The sequence below is a fragment of the Pelophylax lessonae genome, assembly GCF_965119305.1.
Source record: "Pelophylax lessonae genome assembly, chromosome: 4".
Classification (NCBI taxonomy): Eukaryota; Metazoa; Chordata; class Amphibia; order Anura; family Ranidae; genus Pelophylax; species Pelophylax lessonae.
In genome coordinates, this window is record NC_138771.1 from 27,394,626 (window position 1) to 27,412,731 (window position 18,106).

Genomic DNA, 18,106 nt, shown 5'->3' on the forward strand with positions numbered 1-18,106 from the left:
AGCAATGTGCCATCATTAAGATCTTGATGAAGGAGGGGTGCAGGCTGTCTGACATTCACAGAAGTCTATGGAATATTTAGAGAAGTGACACTATTGACAAGAGCAATGTCTTGTCATTGGTGACCCTTGTCAATGGTGTCATCTCTGTAAACATTCTGTAGCCTTCTGTGGATGTCGGACAGCCTACACCCTTCCTTCATTAAGAACTCAATGATGGCACGTTGCTTCTGCTTGGATTCCATTATTTACCGGCAATGAAGTGAAGAAGAGGAGTTATTATAGAGCAGGGGTCTCCAAACTTTTTAAACAAAGAGCCAGCTTACTGTCCTTCAGACTTTAGGGGGCCAGACTGCATCCGATGCCCCATGTTTGGTGTCAGTGAGAGGAATTATGCACCATGGTTGGTCACATGGGGAGGAAAGGTGTCCCGTGGTTGTTTTCATTGGGAGGAAAGGTACCCCATGGTTAGTGTCATTGAGAGGAAAGGTGCCCCATTGTTGGTGTAACTGGAAGGAAAGGTTCTGCATGGTTGGTGTAATTGGGAGGAAAGGTGCCCCATTGTTGGTATAACTGGAAGTAAGGGTTTCCCATGGTTGGTGTAATTGGGAGGAAAGGGGCCCCATGGTTTCTAAACAGAGCCAGTTTACTGTCCTTCAGACTTTAGGGGGGCCAGACTGCAGCCGATGCCCCATGTTTGGTGCCAGTGAGAGGAATTATGCACCATGGTTGGTGTCATGGGGAGGAAAGGTGTCCCATGGTTGGTTTCATTGGGAGGAAAGGTACCCCATGGTTAGTGTCATTGGGAGGAAAGGTGCCCCATTGTTGGTATAACTGGAAGGAAAGGTTCCCCATGGTTGGTGTAATCTGGAGGAAAGGGGCCCCATGGTTTATAAACAGAGCCAGTTTACTGTCCTTCAGACTTTAGGGGGGCCAGACTGCATCCGATGCCCCATGTTTGGTGTCAGTGAGAGGAATTATGCACCATGGTTGATGTCATGGGGAGGAAAGGTACCCCATGGTTAGTGTCATTGGGAGGAAAATGCCCCATTTTTGGTATAACTGGAAGGAAAGGTTCCCCATGGTTGGTGTAATTGGGAGGAAAGGGGCCCCATGGTTTCTAAACAGAGCCAGTTTACTGTCCTTCAGACTTTAGGGGGGCCAGACTGCATCCGATGCCCCATGTTTGGTGTCAGTGAGACGAATTATGCACCATGGTTGGTGTCATTAGGATGAAAGGTGCCCCATGGTTGGTGGCGTTGGGAGGAAAGGAGTCCCATTGTTGGAGTTATTGGGAGGAATTGTGCCCTTTCTTGGTATCAGCCGGACTAGTAGTGCCCCAAGGGCCAGCCGGATAAAAGCAAGCAAAGGACTTCATCTAGCCCCTCGCCCACAGTTTGGGGACCCTTGTTATAGAAGAGGAGTTACTCTACCAACATTTGAAATCTGAATGACCTACGAAAGTTAATAAAGAAAAGTTATGCCCACTTTTGCATTACTTTTGTTACCTCCCTTGTATATCTTTTAAGGGCATGAATATAATATAACTGAAGATCTATGAGTTATTCAAGGTTTTCCAGCACTCATAGGTTGCTCAAAGATATAAATAGACAGCGCTAACAGGTAAAAAAAAATATATATATATATATGTGCTATAAAATTAATAATTATACTGCAGCAAAAATGCATTCATAATCGATGGATATAAATTAATAAAGTGCAATAATGTGCAATAAATAAGTGTCCATAATATAACCATATAAAGTGAAAGTGAATTGATTAAGTCCAGTCCAAAAGATGGTTTCTTCCAACGAAACTAAAGTGCCAAAAAGGTGCTCAAATCCTTTAAAGTGCCCAGGTGCTCTTCAAGAAAAGAAGGGGGACCCCCAATGGGGATGCACTCACCAGATTGAGAATATAAATGAGCCTCGAGCATATATAGTGTTCCTTGTTCGGATTGCAGGATAAATGCAGCTACCCAGGCATATAAGATATCCCTTGAACGGATGGATGGATAACATGCACGGCTTAGAATGGCTCCTTAATTGATCATCTCCTCTCTCTCTCTCCAATATGGGTTTTAAAAGAAAAGGAAGAAGCCATACATAGTGAAGCCGGTAGGGTTTATTAAGATCTAAGGTAAAAAATAATACTCACAAAGGTATCATCAATAAAAGGATTTGAGCACCTTTTGGCACTTTAGTTTCGTTGGAAGAAACCATCTTTTGGACTGCACTTAATCAATTCACTTGCACTTTATATGGTTACATTATGGACACTTATTTATTGCACATTATTGCACTTTATTCATTTATATCCATCGATTATGAATGCATTTTTGCTGCAGTATAATTATTAATTTTATAGCATATATATATATATATATATATATATATATATATATATATATATATATATATTTTTTTTTTTTTTACCTGTTAGCGCTGTCTATTTATATCTTTTAACAATTTTCTGGTAGTTTACCTAGTGAGCAGCAGCTTCAGGATTTATATTAAAAAAAAAAAAATTTTTTTTTCATTTTTTTCGATTTTCACTAAATTATACATCACAACGCGGATATTAATTTATTGTATACACATAGGTTGCTCAAGTCATAGAAGGTCTGTGCATGCAGTCATGAAAAGTATGAGGAAAGGGCAGCAATGAGACCATTCATCATTCTTGGTGAGAGATAATTCCTTTGGTTGGCATGCTTAGCTGAGGGTTAATCTGTGCTTACATTTTATGACTTCACTAAGCGATCCTGTAGAGATCATAAGTGTTTGGCACTAAATCTCTGACATCATGCTATATCTGATATGTGAGTAGGGCATACGGTTGTAATGGTCTGCAACGCAAGTGTAAACTCTGGCCCCCATGGGGAATGAAGGCATGTCCTCTCTTCACAAATGCTATTTGAATTGGCAGGCAGACATATGTGCTTTTTTAAAACAATTTGCTTTGCTCAGCTAGAAAATACCTTAAAAAAACAAGCGGCATTTCTCTTTTAATGTTCTTCTAATGATAGCTTTGTGCTAGCCTTGTTTGAGTTAGGACTTTTCATTGACATTCTGGCTCAGTTTACCGTTATTTTAGAATTTTCTCTCCAGTTGTTGTCTAGAGTTCCAGTGAAGTTTGTAAATGCATCCCATAAATCACTGTAATGAGCCGGTTGTATTAGCAGTAGGAGGAAAGGAAATGTTACACTGTTGTGTGGATAGACAGCATTAGCTCATGGCCTAATTCCGAATCAGATTTATTAACCTCCACGCTGAAAGCTTTCCAAGGAATATGAATCAATGGTTTGGAAATCGTTTTACATTCTGCTGTCTTGTAGAAGCAGGTACATAGCCTTCAGGACATCCGCTGTAGATCCTCAGGACAGCAGGGTACATCCTGGTTAATTTATGGCCCACCAAGTTTTGACTCTATATTTCCTTTCTGACAGTCCGGGACCTGGAGGTCGTAGCTGCAAAGGAGCAAGTGTAGAACACATGGTGTGTGAGAATTTGCCATGTCCTAAAGGAGGCACCAGCTTCAGGGACCATCAGTGTCAATCCCATGATCGCAACAGCAACAAGAAGAAAAGTCTCCTTACCGCCATAATTATTGATGGTACGTGTAATCCATACTACACTGATTCTTCACTTTTACATGAATGGGAAATCCAGTAGTTATATAGTGACTGACTTTTTTCAAACATTGTTTTTGTGGAACAGATTCACAAAACAATGGATGCAAGGGGGGGGGTAATCTATAATGGAATTATATGTAGTTGCATTAAAGCAGGCATGTCCAACCTGCGGCCCGGAACTAAAGGCAATGCGGCCCACTAACAATTTTTTTTTCGCTGGGGAGGAGGGAAGTCGGGTCGGGGGCACGGCCACAGCAACTTACAACTAACGGTAGGCAGAGGCTGCCTCGGAGGGGAGGGGGGGGGGGTCAAGCATGTGCAGTGTTTCTGACTCCTACCACCATGACCCCTCCAAACACTGAAGTGGTCATGGTGGTTAGAGTGTTCCTTTATTATCTCTCAGAAGACGTAATCCCCTGTATACTGATTTCATTTCATTTGATCATCCTCTAGTTGTGTTAAATTAGTGCGGGGGGCGCGGCAGCGCGGGAAGGGTGCCGCGGCATTTTATTACTTATATACCTTAACTATAGTATATATTTTATATGTGGCCCAAGAAAATTTCTCTACACTCAATGGGGCCCAGAGAAGCCAAAAGGTTGGACACCCAAGCATTAAAGCAATGGTCTCCAAACTGCAGCCTGTGGGCCAGATGTGGCCCATTGCTTGTCTTTATCAACCCCTTGGGGCACCTATTTCATCCACTGATCCAACAATAGCGGCAAATTCCTGCCACTGACGCCAGCAATAGGGCACTGTTCCTCCCACTTTCATCAACAACGGGTCACAATTCCTCCCAGTGACACCAGTGATGGGTCACCGTTTCTCCCAGTGACACCTATGATGGCACACTATTGCTTCCACTGACAGTAATGATGGGGTACTATTACTCTCACTGATGTCAATAATAAGGCACAAGTTCCCCAATGACACCAACAATACTGCATCATTCCTTTTGCTGACACCAACAATACTGCACAATTCCTTCTACTAACACCAACAATAATGCACTATTCCTTTCACTGACACCAATGATGGAACACAGTTCTTCCCAATGACACCAGTTCTGGGGCAATATTTCTCCTCTAATTCTGTTCTGGACATTTTATAAATAGGCAACTCCTATCCTCATATTGTTTAGTGGTTCCAAATTAATAGCTACTGCAGTAGGGAACAGACACAAAAAGATACACTCCGAATCTTTCCCCAAATTACTGTTCTGTTTTACTTGACGGAATTGAAGGCCTTTATACACATGATTACCTAGGTATCACATTAATATTACAATTGTACTTTTATGGTAACAAGGGGCGTAACATAGGAAGGCTAATTCTAATCAGGACTCGAAAGAAATACAAACATGTAATGAAAACATTATTAGTGCCATGTGCACAGTGAGTTCGGTGTGCAATACATACAAAATATAATACAATAATATATAGGATGTACAAATTTCCTTCACAATACCAAAGGTGGGACATAGTTTACTCCCACTGATGCCAGAATGTTTTCTGTCCTCGATCGTCACAGTCCGGCCTCTATAAAGTCGAATGGATTGTAAACTGTCCCTTTGTTTAGAAAGTTTGGAGACCCCTCTCGAGTCTGGTGTGAATGTTAAGAGGGAACCCCCACGCTAAAATTAAAAAAAAAAAAAAATGGTGTGGAGCCCCCCCCCCCCAAAATCTATACCGAACCCCAATCCGAGCATGCAATGCAGCCTGGGCAGGCCAGAAAAGAAGGGGCGAGTTAGCACGCCCCACCCCTCTCCTGAACAATACCAGGCCACATGCCCTCAACATGGGGGGAGTGCTTTGGAGAAGGGGGTGGCTCTGCGCCCCCCACCCCAAAGCACCTTGTCCACATGATGATGGGGAAAAGAGCCTCTTCCCTACAACCCTGGCCAATGGTTGTGGGGGTCTGCAGGCAGGGGGGCTATCAGAATCTAGAAGTCCCATTTAACAAGGGAGCCCCAGATCCTGCCCCCCCATGTAAATGAGTAGGGGTACTCACTCGTACCCCTACTCGTTTACCAAAAATGTTTGACAATTCCTTTATTAAAAAAACAAAAACATTGTCCCCTGGCATAGATCCATCATCAGTCACAACGCCCGCTGCCACTGCCGACCTGAAAGCACCTGCTCATTCCTCCCCCTTCCTGACCAGGCTGTATGCTCTGATAAGGGTCTAGTTTGGATTTTGGGAGGGACCCTACACCAATTTTTTTTTTTATTTTTTTTTTATTTATTTTTTTTACATTTTGGCGTCGGGGTTCCCCTCTAAATCCATACGAGACCTAAGAGACTGGTATAGATTTTGGGGTGGGGGGGGGCACATCTTTATTTTTTTTTTTGTGGTTGCTTTGTTTTAATTTTGGCGTGGGGTTCCCCTTAAAATCCCTACCAGACCCCACCCTGCTTTTTCACAATTTTTTATTGCCGGCAATGGGTTTTTTTACATTCAGATGTCAGCGGGGAACCTCTCTGACAGCTGATGAGTCATCCATTGTTAAAGATGCGATGGCCAGCTTCCCAGCCCCCTCCTTAACTAGCTAAGGTAAAATTTTCACAGCTGAACAGCTGCTTTGGAAATTCGCAGCGGGCATGTGTGAACCTAGCCTTAGTTTACTGGTCTTTCCATACTAAAATAAATTGAATTTGGGTGTCTCAGAGGAAAATACTTTGCCAACTTTTGCTTTCTTTATTTCCTAGATAAGCCATGTGAGTTATACTGCACTCCTGTAGGCCGTGATACTCCAATACTGGTGGCGGACAGAGTCTTGGATGGAACCCCATGCGGTCCCTATGAGGCAGATCTATGCGTCCATGGGAAATGCCAGGTGCAGTACCTCAATAGTCTTTTGCAAACGTTCAAATTTCTAAATACCAGTCCTGTTAGTCCTCTTCCTGCATTGCAGTCTGCAGTGGCAGGCAAAGAAAACCACTGCAAATTGCTATGACTCCAATGTATAACCTGTTTTTTTTATTACCAAAAGTATTGGGACGTCTGCCTTTACACCCACATGAACTTTAATGGCGTCCCAGTTTTAGTCCGTAGGGTTCAATATTGAGATGGCCCACCCTTTGCAGTTATACCAGCTTCAACTCTGCTTGGAAGGCTGTGCACAAGGTTTAGGAGTGTGTCTATAGGAATGGTTGACCATTCTTCCAGAAGCACATTTGTGAGGTCAGACACTAATGTTGGACGAGAAGGCCTGGTACGCAGTCTACCCTCTAATTCATCCCAAAGGTGTTCTGTTGGGTTGAGGTCAGGTCTCTGCAGGCCAGTCAAGTTCCTCCACCCCAAACTCTCTCATCTATATCTTTAGGGACCTTGATTTTTGTGGAAGAATGGTCAAACATTCCCATATTGGTATTTTTTTTCTGCCTAGTCAGGAGTAAGGACCTAGTTCCTTGCTGGGATCTCTGGTTCTGGTATTTTTTTCTTTTTAGATTTTTTTCTCCTGGTGTTTTCCTGCGAGATCTACATGCAACTGCCGGACTGGGCGACAGGCTGGATAATCTAGGTCCAGTGGTCACCCCAGTCTGGCCAGCGAGCGCGCACAGACCTCAGCTCCACGCTAGGTCGGCCACGACATAGCTTCACCGGACAGGGGCTGGCCTGCGAGTTAAACGCCTCATGAGGTCGCATATGACTGGGTCTCGGCCTGCATTGCAGCGTTCCTCCTGGTTGACAGCTCTCCCATTAATCAGTCCTCTGCTTTTCTTTTTCCACTTATAATTTTGGGATGTTGGTACTAGAAGTTTTTTGCTCTACCTAATTGGCTCTCCCTTTCCCTTCATATAAAACGAGCCCCCTATTTAGATGGCGAGCAGGTTCTGTCTGGAGTGGTCCCCGCCTGGTTCCTGGTATGGTGAGTAGTTATCACCCCTCTCCCCCCTGGAGGGTTTTGGGGTGGACGCGGCCCCTCCCTGGGACAGTCGGACCCCCGGGTTCCCCTCCTTCCCGTTGGGGCCCCCCTCTTGAGTCTCATCATCCTGTGGGTCATCTATCCCCTCCTCTCTTCATCCCCATCTATACGGGGGTCATATGATGGTCTTGCTACCTCCTGGGGCTAGGGCAGGTTGCTGTACTGGCGATGGGGCCGGGGGGGGAGGGGTTTGCCGCCAGTGATTAGGCGATTGGCTGTGTGGAGGGCTGTACCTGGTGGGGGGCTCCTGCCAAAGCCCCCCCTTCTTTCTCTGTGTCTTGCCTGGGCCCAAGGATGCCTCGCAGGGCCGCCATTGTTTTGTAGCCTATTTTCTGTATAGGCTGGCGGCCATGTATGTGTAGCCGCGGTGGCCATTTTGCATTAGTCCGGCATTGAAATCAATGGCAACAATTATTGTGGAGCCTTCTGGGTGGCCATTTTACTGTGGTAGCCCCTCCTTATTCCCTGGTGCTGACTCCTGGGCCTCTCTCCTTCCTGGACTCTGCACGTGGAGTGCTTTAATCCTGTACTGCCGGTGACTGCCTCGTGGGGTGGTGAGTCTGGTGGGGTCCTCTCCCTCTCTCTGCTGCAGGATCAGGGGGGTGCTCTGTGGCTGGCGACCGGTTGGTGCTACCAGCATGGTGGGAGTGTGTCCCTTGGCAGTGTCTTTTTGCACTTTTGTGGCTTACCCTTATTCCTCAAGGAGTTATTGGAGCACATTTTCCCACCTGACCCCCTCTCAGAGCCTGTGGGGCCCTCCAGGTCCCAACAATCTATTGATGCACTAACGGCGGTCCTGGAGTCCTTTGTGTCCCTGGTGGTGGAGTTGGCTTTTGGGCGGCGGGGTAGTAAAAAGTGCCCTCTTCCTTCCCCTGCTTTATCTGTCTCCTCAAATTCTGAATCTGATCTGGCTGCCTCAAACGGGGCCTGCCCTGAGGGGTCTGCGGCCTCACGCCCTAAGTTCTCAGATAGTGAGGATGATTCCTTCACTCCTGTAGCCTGCGAACGAAAAGGCGCTGGTGGATGCAATGATTCTGTCTGTGCGTTAGACTCTAAAAATAGACGACGCAGCTGAAGCTGCGGTGGAGGCACCGGTTCCTTTTGGCACTCACAAGCTGTCCAGAGCGGCAAAGGTGTTTCCGTTTCCTTCCTATTTTGACAGCTTTGTCGCAAAAGAGTGGAAACGACCAAAACATCCCTTTGTGGTCCCTAAGCGATTCGCAGTGAGATACTGTTTTGAAGAGTCCCTCCTTAAGAAGTGGACTGTTCCATCGGCAGTGGATCCCTCAGTTTCCAGGTTGAATAAGGCAACCATGATTCCGGTAGAAGAATCGCTGGCTTTAAAGGATCCTGCTGACAGAAAGTCGGAGGCTGTGGCCCGTAGTATGTTCACTGTGGCTGGCTCTGCACTCAGACTGGTCTTTACCATTGCCCTGGTGTCACAAACTCTGACCGAGTGGGCTAAGCTTTTACTACGTGACCTGGAGGGTGAGCAGCTCCCCCCTGCCTTTGCGGAGCTGGCAGACCAGTTGGTCCAGGGGCTGAGGTTTATCTGTGATGCCTCTTTGGATGCGACTCCCCTGCTTTTTAGACTGTCTCGGCAGTAGTCCTTAGGCATGTTTTGTGGCTCAATTGTTGGTCTGACCTGACCTTTATAAAAGCCTTGACTGATGATCCGTTTCAAGGAGATCGCCTGTTTGGAGCTACCCTGGATGACATCATTAAGAATCTCACAGGGGTGGAAGAGCACCTTTCTTCCGCAGGCTAGTAAGGGTAAGGAACCTCGTCTCAGACATGGCCGTCCTCGGCTCACAGGAAGTTTTTTCGTCCCTCAGAATTGGCTGACAAGGGTTCAAAGCCATTTCAAGGCCTCTTCGGGAGGATCCAAGCGATCTTGGTCTGGCAAGTCCAAAGCAGGTTTCTCCAGACCTACAGACAAAGCTCCTTATGCATGAAGGTGCGCCCTCCCCCGTGCCTGGGGTAGGGGGATGTCTTTGCTGGTTTTCAGACCCTTTGACCTCCTTGGTGCAAGACAATTGGATCCACAAAGTGATGCGCTCCAGCTATAAGATTGAGTTTCGTTCTTACCCTCCGGAAAGGTGCGTCCAATTCTGGATTTCAAGGCCCTGAGCTGCTTTGTGCTGGTACAGAAGTTCAGAATGGAATCTATTCACACGGTGGTGGCATCCTTGCATCAGGGGGATTTCCTTGCCTCTATCAACATCTAGGATGCTTACTTACACATTCGAATATGTGTCTGTCACCAACGCTTCCTCCACCCTGCAGTGGGAGAGGAGCATTATCAGTTTGTGGCATTTCCCCATTGGTCTTGCCTCTGCTCCTCGGATCTTCACAAAGGTGTTGGCTCCAGTGATGGCGTTGTTACGTCAGCGAGGGATCGCATTGTTGGGCTTCCTGGACGACCTTCTCTTGCGAGCAGAGTCTCATACTGCTCTGATTGACAACATGGACATCACTATATGAACTCTGAGGGAGTTCGGCTGGCTTCTGAATTATCAGAAGTCTGCTCTGGTTCCTTCCACAAAACTGGACTATCTGGGTCTGCCTCTGGATTCGGCTCTAGCCAGAGTGTTCCTTCCTTTGGACAAATTCCAGAAGTTGCATGCTGCGATTCATCTCTTGCAGGTGGTCCTCCCTCTGGACTTGCTTGAGGATACTGGACCTAATGGTTTCTACCCCGTTTGCACAGTTCCATACGAGGTCCCTGCAAAGGGAGATCTTGGCAAAATGGGACTAGTGTCCAAAGTCTCTGGACAATCAAATCCAGCCGAAAAACAAAAGGATCTCTGATCTGGTGGCTTTGCTCTCCAGCTCTTAACCCAATGGTTAAGAAGATCAGGAGCTGTGTCCGTCAATGAACATCGGAGAAATGGATTTTATGGTAGGTCAAAAATCCCATTTTTTTTTTTTTTTGTTTGTCTTCCCAACCACATAAAGCATATACGCAGCAGTAGGATACATGGGCTTTAAGGACCATCCGCTGCACATATGCGTCCACTGCGGTCTGAGGTTGTAAACTGAGAGTGCTCCTTGCATGCTGTGTGCATGTCTCTGACCGCTCTGGCTCACGACTTCTGATCGGGATCAAGCAGAATGGACTCCCAATCAGGTGACCGCTGTGAGAGCCAGTCACAACGGTCATGTGATCGCTAAGCTTTTCCACCTCATTGTGTTAAATCTCACTTAAAGGCCCATGGTGGAGGTGGCTTGAAGGAGGTAAATAAGAAAGTGAGCCTCAGAGTTCCAAAGCAATACATAGCAATCCATCTCTCTACTACGTGACAGTAAGCAGTAAGGGGAAATATCTTTATGGTAAAGCAGTTAATAGAAAACATTGTTTTATCAGGTTAGCATTTTTAGAAGAGCGTGATGAATAATTAAAGTATACTCAGCTGTCAACTTCTACACTCTCAGGGGTGTATTTATGAGCATCGAGTTGGCCATTTCAGAAGAAACCTAGATATACCCTCTGAGATGAATAGCTGAAACTTTGAAGGAGCGGGTTTAAAGTTAAACCCCTTTAATAATACACGTACTTAGGAATTATGTTTAACCACTGGAATTCCAGAAGATTTACCCCCCTCCATGATCAGTCCAATCTTACGGTACTGCTTTACTTTAACGGACAATGGCACTGTACCCAAATAAAGTTCATGTCTTTTTTTTCCCCACAAATAGAGCTTTCTTTTGGTTGTATTTGATCACCTCTGCGCTTTTAATTATTTGTGATATAAACAAAAAAAGGCCAACCAATTAAAAAAAAAAAAAAAAAATATATATATATATATATATACATACTATATGTATTTTTTTTACATTATGCTATAAAACAGATCTAATAAAACATTTTTAAAAATCTAATTTCTTCATCAATTTAAGCCAATATGTGTTCTGCTACATATTTTTGGCAAAAAAAATTCTCATTAAGCCTATATTGATTGTGTTGCGCAAAACTTATAGCATCTACAAATTCTGGTATATACAGTGCCTTGCGAAAGTATTCGGCCCCCTGAACTTTTCGACCTTTTGCCACATTTCAGGCTTCAAACATAAAGATATAAAACTGTAATTTTTTGTGAAGAATCAACAACAAGTGGGACACAATCATAAAGTGGAACGAAATTTATTGGATATTTCAAACTTTAACAAATAAAAAAACTGGGCAAAATTATTCAGCCCCCTTAAGTTAATACTTTGTAGCGCCACCTTTTGCTGCGATTACAGCTGTAAGTCGCTTGGGGTATGTCTCTATCAGTTTTGCACATCGAGAGACTGAAATTTTTGCCCATTCCTCCTCCTTGTTGATTCTTCACAAAAAATTACAGTTTTATATCTTTATGTTTGAAGCCTGAAATGTGGCAAAAGGTCAAAAAATTCAAGGGGGCCGAATACTTTCGCAAGGCACTGTATACTGGAATTTTTATTTATTTTTTACTACTAATGGTGGCGATCAACGACTTATAGCAGGACTGAGACACTCAGACACTAATTGACACTTTTAAGAACCAGTGACACTAATACAGTGACCATTGCTTAACATATGCACTATCACTGTACTAATAACACTGGCTGGGAAGGGTTTAAACATCTAGGGCTATCAAAGGGTTAAACGTGTGCCTAACCAGTGTTTGTGTACTGTGTGCGCTGCTTTTACTAAGGGAATTGATGGAATTTATTCCTTACTTTGCAGGGAAAGAAAATCCATTGCATCCCACTGACAGGACTGGGCTCTGCCTTGTTTACATAGGCAGAGCTCTGTCCTGTGTGTCTTCCCGACGATCGGCGGATGCCAACAGTCATCAATTGGCCGGCACCCACTGATTGGTATCTGCTGTGTAAAATCACAGTAAAGCCAGGTTCTTCCTACCAGCAAGTGCCAGATCACGTACCTAGTACGTGATCTAGCACAGCAGAGCCGCCTTACCGGCGTATATGTAAGTGATACGGTCGGCAAGTGGTTAAAAAGATTTGATCTGTATGTGTACTGCTATATTTCACGTGTGTAAAGACTTTAAAGCTACATCTGTCTGAGAAAATTTCTGAATATAGAAAATGGCTTCGCTGCTTGCAGCTGCATAATGTAAACAGTCCTCCTTCCTTAAAGCTATGTTCAGCAATAAATTACAGGGTGTTTTAAAATGAAAGCAAATTTAATGTTATATCCTTTTGTAACTATAACATGCTAAAATGTATAATGACAGATCTCTTTTACCGGGATTACACAAGCATATACTTATTACCACACAGTCACATGGCACTCTAAACACTTCTGACCGCTGTCAGTTTCTTGAAGTTATTTTCAGGTTCTTTAAATAGTTCAAGTAATTTGTACTAGACCAGCTCAGCCCAAGCAGAAGAGAAAGTGCCAGCACAGAGCCATAAGATGCTGGCAGGGACAAGATCGGTGTTGGCAATAGGCAAGAGGTCGGAACTTCATCTCATTGTCCTATGTTGACCTCTATTGGGTTATCATATGCAAGTGCCCACTATACTAGCTGTATTCCAAGCAGAAGAGAAGGTAAATAAAGAATTAAAAAAATAGAGTAGAGAATGTGTTATTACTATTTTGCTTTGCATCTTTTAAGGTTCTTTGCGGTAAAAGCAAGGAAACAACAAAACCTCTGTAGTGTATTATTGTGCTGGAATAAGCAAAGGCTGTACTTACAAACTACTTACAATTTTAGGAAGCAATGCATAACATACAGAGTATTACAAAATATGCATACAATATATACATACACAAGCTATCCATTCTCCCTAGCAAATGAGCATGGACAATGTATGCACTAGGTATACACTAAACAGTTATTTAATTCCTGGTGATGGGGGTCTTCTCCCAGGATCCAGGATCTCTGCTTCTTGGAATTCTGCAAAACTGCTGCCGCCTCTGTCTGTGTTTCCAGTTCTTTCCCCTCCCCCTACTTCTTGTCTACATCACTTCCTGTCGTGAGCTTCATGAGCCAGTCTAACGGGTTCATTAGCATATGCATAGGGGAAGCCTAGCTTCTGAAAACAATACATTGTTACTAAAATGTGTTATTTCATATAGTTATGGTTCAGAAAATCACTAAAATAGTCATAGCAACACAACCACAGTGCCATAAGATGCTGGCAGAGCAAGACGTGTGTTGGCAATTGGTCTGTCCTTTGCCCAGAGGTCAGAACCTAATGTCGTAGTTTTATGTTGACCTCTAATAGGATATCATATGCAAGTGCCCAGTATACCAGCTCTATTCCAAGCAAAAGAGAAGATGCCAACATAGAGCCATAAAATGCTGGTAGGTACAAGATGGATGTTGGTAATAGGCAAGAGGTCGGAACCTAATCTCATTGTCCTATGTTGACCTCTATTGGGTTATTATATGCAAGTGCCCACTATACTAGTTTTATTCCAAGCAGAAGAGAAGGTAAATAAAGAATTTATTTAAGAAGAAAAAGTGTAATCCCTATTTTCTTTGCATCATTTAAGGTATTTGCGGTAAAAGCAAGGAAACGATTAAACCTCTGTAGTATATTAATGTGCTCTAATAAGCAAATGCTGTATCTACAAACTACATAACAATTTTAGAAAACCATGCACGACATACAGAGTATCACAAAATATGCATACAATATACACATGCACAAGCTATCTATCCTCCCTAGCAAATAGGCTTTGAAAATGTATGCACTAGGTATACAGTAAACAATTACTTAACTTCCTGGGGATGGGGTCTTCTCCCAGGATCCAGGATCTCTGCTTCTTGGAGTCCTGAAAAACTGCCGCCTCCTCTCTCTGTTTCCAGTTCTTTTCCCTCCCCCTACATCCTGCCTACATCGCTTCATGAGCCAGTCTAACAAGTTCATTAGCATACTAATAGGGAAAGCCTAGATTCTGAAAACAATACATTGTAACTAAAATGTGTTATTTTATATAGTTATGGTATACAAAATCACTAAAATGGTCATAGCAACACAACCACAGCGCTATAAGATGCTGGCAGGGACAAGACGTGTGTTGGCAATTGATCTGTCCTTTGCCAAGAGGTCAGAACTTAATCTCATAGTTTTATATTGACCTCTAATGGGATAATTGCATATCATATGCAAGTACCCAGTATACCAGCTCTATTCCAAGCAGAACAGAATATGCCAGCATAGATCCATAAAATGCTGGTAGAGACAAGATGGGTGTTGGCAATTGGTCTGCTTTCTGCTCAGAGGTCTGAACCTAATATTGTCTTAAGTGGACTTCTAATGGGTTATCATTTGCAAGTGCCCAGTATACTAGCTCTGTTCCAAGCAGAAGAGAGGGTGTCATCACAGAGCCATAACCTGCAGAGAAGGACTAGATTAGTTTAAGCAATTGGTCTGTCCTCTGCTCAGAGGTCTGATTCTTATCTCATGGTCCTAAATTGACCTGTACTGAGCAATCATATGCAAGTGCCCAGTATACCAGCTCTATTCCAAGTTGAAGAGGAGGAGCCATCACAGAGCTATACGATGCTGGCAGACACAAGATTGATGTTGGCCATTGGTCTGTCCTCTGCTCAGAGGTCTGAACCTAATCTTGTTGTCTTATGTTGACCCCTAATGCGCTAGCACACTTGTCTCAAAACTGGCCCTTGGGGCACTATTCCACCAATTGACGCTATTGATGGGGCACCATTCCCCGTACTGACACCATCAACGGGGTACTTTTCTTCCATTGATACCAGCAATGTGGCACTATTTCTCCTATTAAAACCAATGATTGAGCACTAATGTTGGGGAATTGTCTAATCCCACTGGCCACAGTCCGGCCCCTCTAAAGCCTGAAGGACAGTACACTGGCCCTTTGCTTAGAACGTTTGAAGACCCCTGGGCTATCATGTGCAAGTACCCAGTTTACTAGCTCTGTTCCAAGCAGCAAAGAAGGTGCCAGGACAGAGTTATAGGATGCCAACAGGTACAGTATTCCAGCTCTATCCCAGAAAGACATAAGGCTTTGTTATGAGAGTATTTCAGAACAGAGCCTTACACAGAGCCGCGTTAATCAAACAAAGAGATGGAAATAGTTTTATATAACAGCTGGGGATGTTTATACCAGAACATCGCTTAGAGTACTCAATAAAGCAATCAGCATGTTTAGAGTTTGGAGATGGAACAGGGAAAATTCTCTCTACTAGTGTTGTCACAGTTTGTAAGAGGATTCAACTCTCCATGCTGAGATTATCTACCTTGTTGCTGAGCTCCAGTCCCAGAATTCTAAATAATATCAGAAAGTGCCATTCCAGTGTTACTGTGCTTAAGAAGCCCAGTTTCTCTAGGCTATAATATGATCATGTGGTGCAAGTCTGGTTAAACTATGTTAAAGCAGAGAGAGCATGCATTAAAATTGGTTAAGGTGATGAACTACTTCCAGCTGAGGCCAATTCTGACATTTCTCTTCTACATGTAAAAATCAGCATTTTTTATTTTGCTAGAAAATTACTCAGAACCTCCAAGCTATATATATACATACATATATGTACAGTATATGTGTGTGTGTGTTTTGCATTGAAAACACCATTTACATATGTGTGTGCAACCTACGTATGCGTTCACTTCTGGGCTTAAGCACTTTGAAATTATTATTTTTTTATTTTAACACCATCCCTTTATTTTTAATCACTTTTATTCCTACCACAAAACATGTATACGTTTTTTCTATAAGACCCCAGGTCTCTCCTCAACCCTAGAAAGAATGAGATAAAAAAAAAAAGGAATTCTACCTGTGTTTTTGATTGCTCTGTATTTTTGTTATGTCTTTTCTAAATTTAATATTAAGAATTTAAGCACAAAAAAACCCTTGATGTAATGCTCTCCAGAACAAAAAATAGTTGCATTTCCATCTTCCAGAATTGGAAGTGAAGTCACTTCTTCTCTTCTGGCCCCCCAGGACCATAGAGATGGCTGCGGACTGTCTGGTTCGCAGCGAGCTCTATGATAACCCGGTGGCACCGCTGGATCGGATCCAGGGCTCTCCAATTGCACGGGAGAGCCTGGTGGGGTGCTGGTGGGAGGGAGGGACATCTGTTAAAGCAATCCAGCAGCTTATTAGCCACTAGGATAGCTTTTACATTACACTTAGGCCCCCTTTAAAGTCCTCCCTTACACTTGGGTCCACATCGGAGTCCCTCCTTACATAGGAGTCCCTCCTTTTATCAGGGAACCCATCATGCCTCAGAACCTACATCAGAGTCAACATCAGACTCCCATCTAGCATCAGAATCCCCAGCAATGTCCCCCTAATAGCAGAGATTGTACATCAGCTGCAGGCCAGAAAAAATCTTGGAGCAGGCCACAGTTTGGAGACCCTGACCTAAAAAAAATCTGATTTTGGACAGACTTAAAAGCACTGTTCTTGGATATACAGAGGTCTATATATAGTTGGACACGGGCACAATTTTAGTTTTTTTTTTTTCAGGTATTTACCAAAATATATCCAAGCTATAGTTCTATAATGGATATGGGCTGAAAGTATACTCTTTCAGGTTTGATTTGAGGGTTTGTACATCCAAATCGGAGGAAAGGTTTAGGAATAGCCATCCCCCTTTTTTAACCACTTTACCACCGGAGGATTTTGCTGTCTTACGTCCAGGCCACTTTTTGTGATTCGGCGCTGTGCGAATTTAACTGACAATTGCGCGGTCATGCGACCCTGTACCCAAACAAAATTTACGTCCTTTTTTCCCCACAAACAGAGCTTTCTTTTGGTCACCTGTGCGATTTTTACTTTTTGCGCTATAAACAAAAAAAGAGCGTTTATTTTGAAAAAATAACAATATTTTTAACTTAGAGAATAGGGTTTTGGATCTACTGGAGGTTCAATAGTTGTGTCTGCCACCATCCCAAAAAAAATGTTTGTGGTATTTGTGGTGCCTCAAGTCAAGGTGGGATTTTAAGGGCAGGAGTAAAGGGGATATCGAAGGTAATATAGTAGGTAAAAATTTATTTACAAAGTATGAATATAAATACAAACATTCATGGTGAAAATGGGTAAAGGCCCATTGTGCCAGTGAGAGAAGAAAAGTTTAGATGTGATAACAAGTGACAAAAATGTGACTTGAGTTGATTTTGGTGATCCTGCTCTGCTGATTCTCATGTCAAGAGACCGGAATAGACGCAGAGGAGGTAACCAATCGGTTAATCCGACATGTTTCGGCCAACTATGGCCTTTATCAAGGATCTGTCACCGATTCTAAAATAATCAAAGAGATATATGGTATCAAGTAATGGCAATTTGAAGAGAACCATAATTGTAAGGCAAAAGCGCACAATATATGAGTACATACATTTTAGATATATGTCCACTTCCTAAAGTTGAGCCTTCCCAGAGTTCCTCCAGGAGCTACAGGAACAGTATGCTGTGAGGGTGAAATAAGTGGTTGACTGAGTATACAAACAAAGGGAGCCAAAGATTGACTAGTGAATAAAGTAATAGTAATTACTTGCTGGGCAGAAGATTCTAGTCCAGGGATCCAAATAGGATTGAATATATATCAAAAAGCTTCCACAAGATTGCT

The 18,106-nt window shown here is 43.4% G+C and overlaps 1 protein-coding gene across 1 annotated transcript in view; it reads left to right on the forward strand.

Annotated features, from left to right (window-relative positions):
- ADAMTS17 (ADAM metallopeptidase with thrombospondin type 1 motif 17) overlaps positions 1-18,106 on the forward strand; it is a 540,263-nt gene that overhangs the window by 335,627 nt on the left and 186,530 nt on the right. The window contains exons 13-14 of the mRNA XM_082253049.1: positions 3,446-3,612; positions 6,340-6,467. Coding sequence (XP_082109175.1) covers positions 3,446-3,612; positions 6,340-6,467 — 295 coding nt within the window. The remainder of the gene's footprint in view (positions 1-3,445; positions 3,613-6,339; positions 6,468-18,106) is intronic.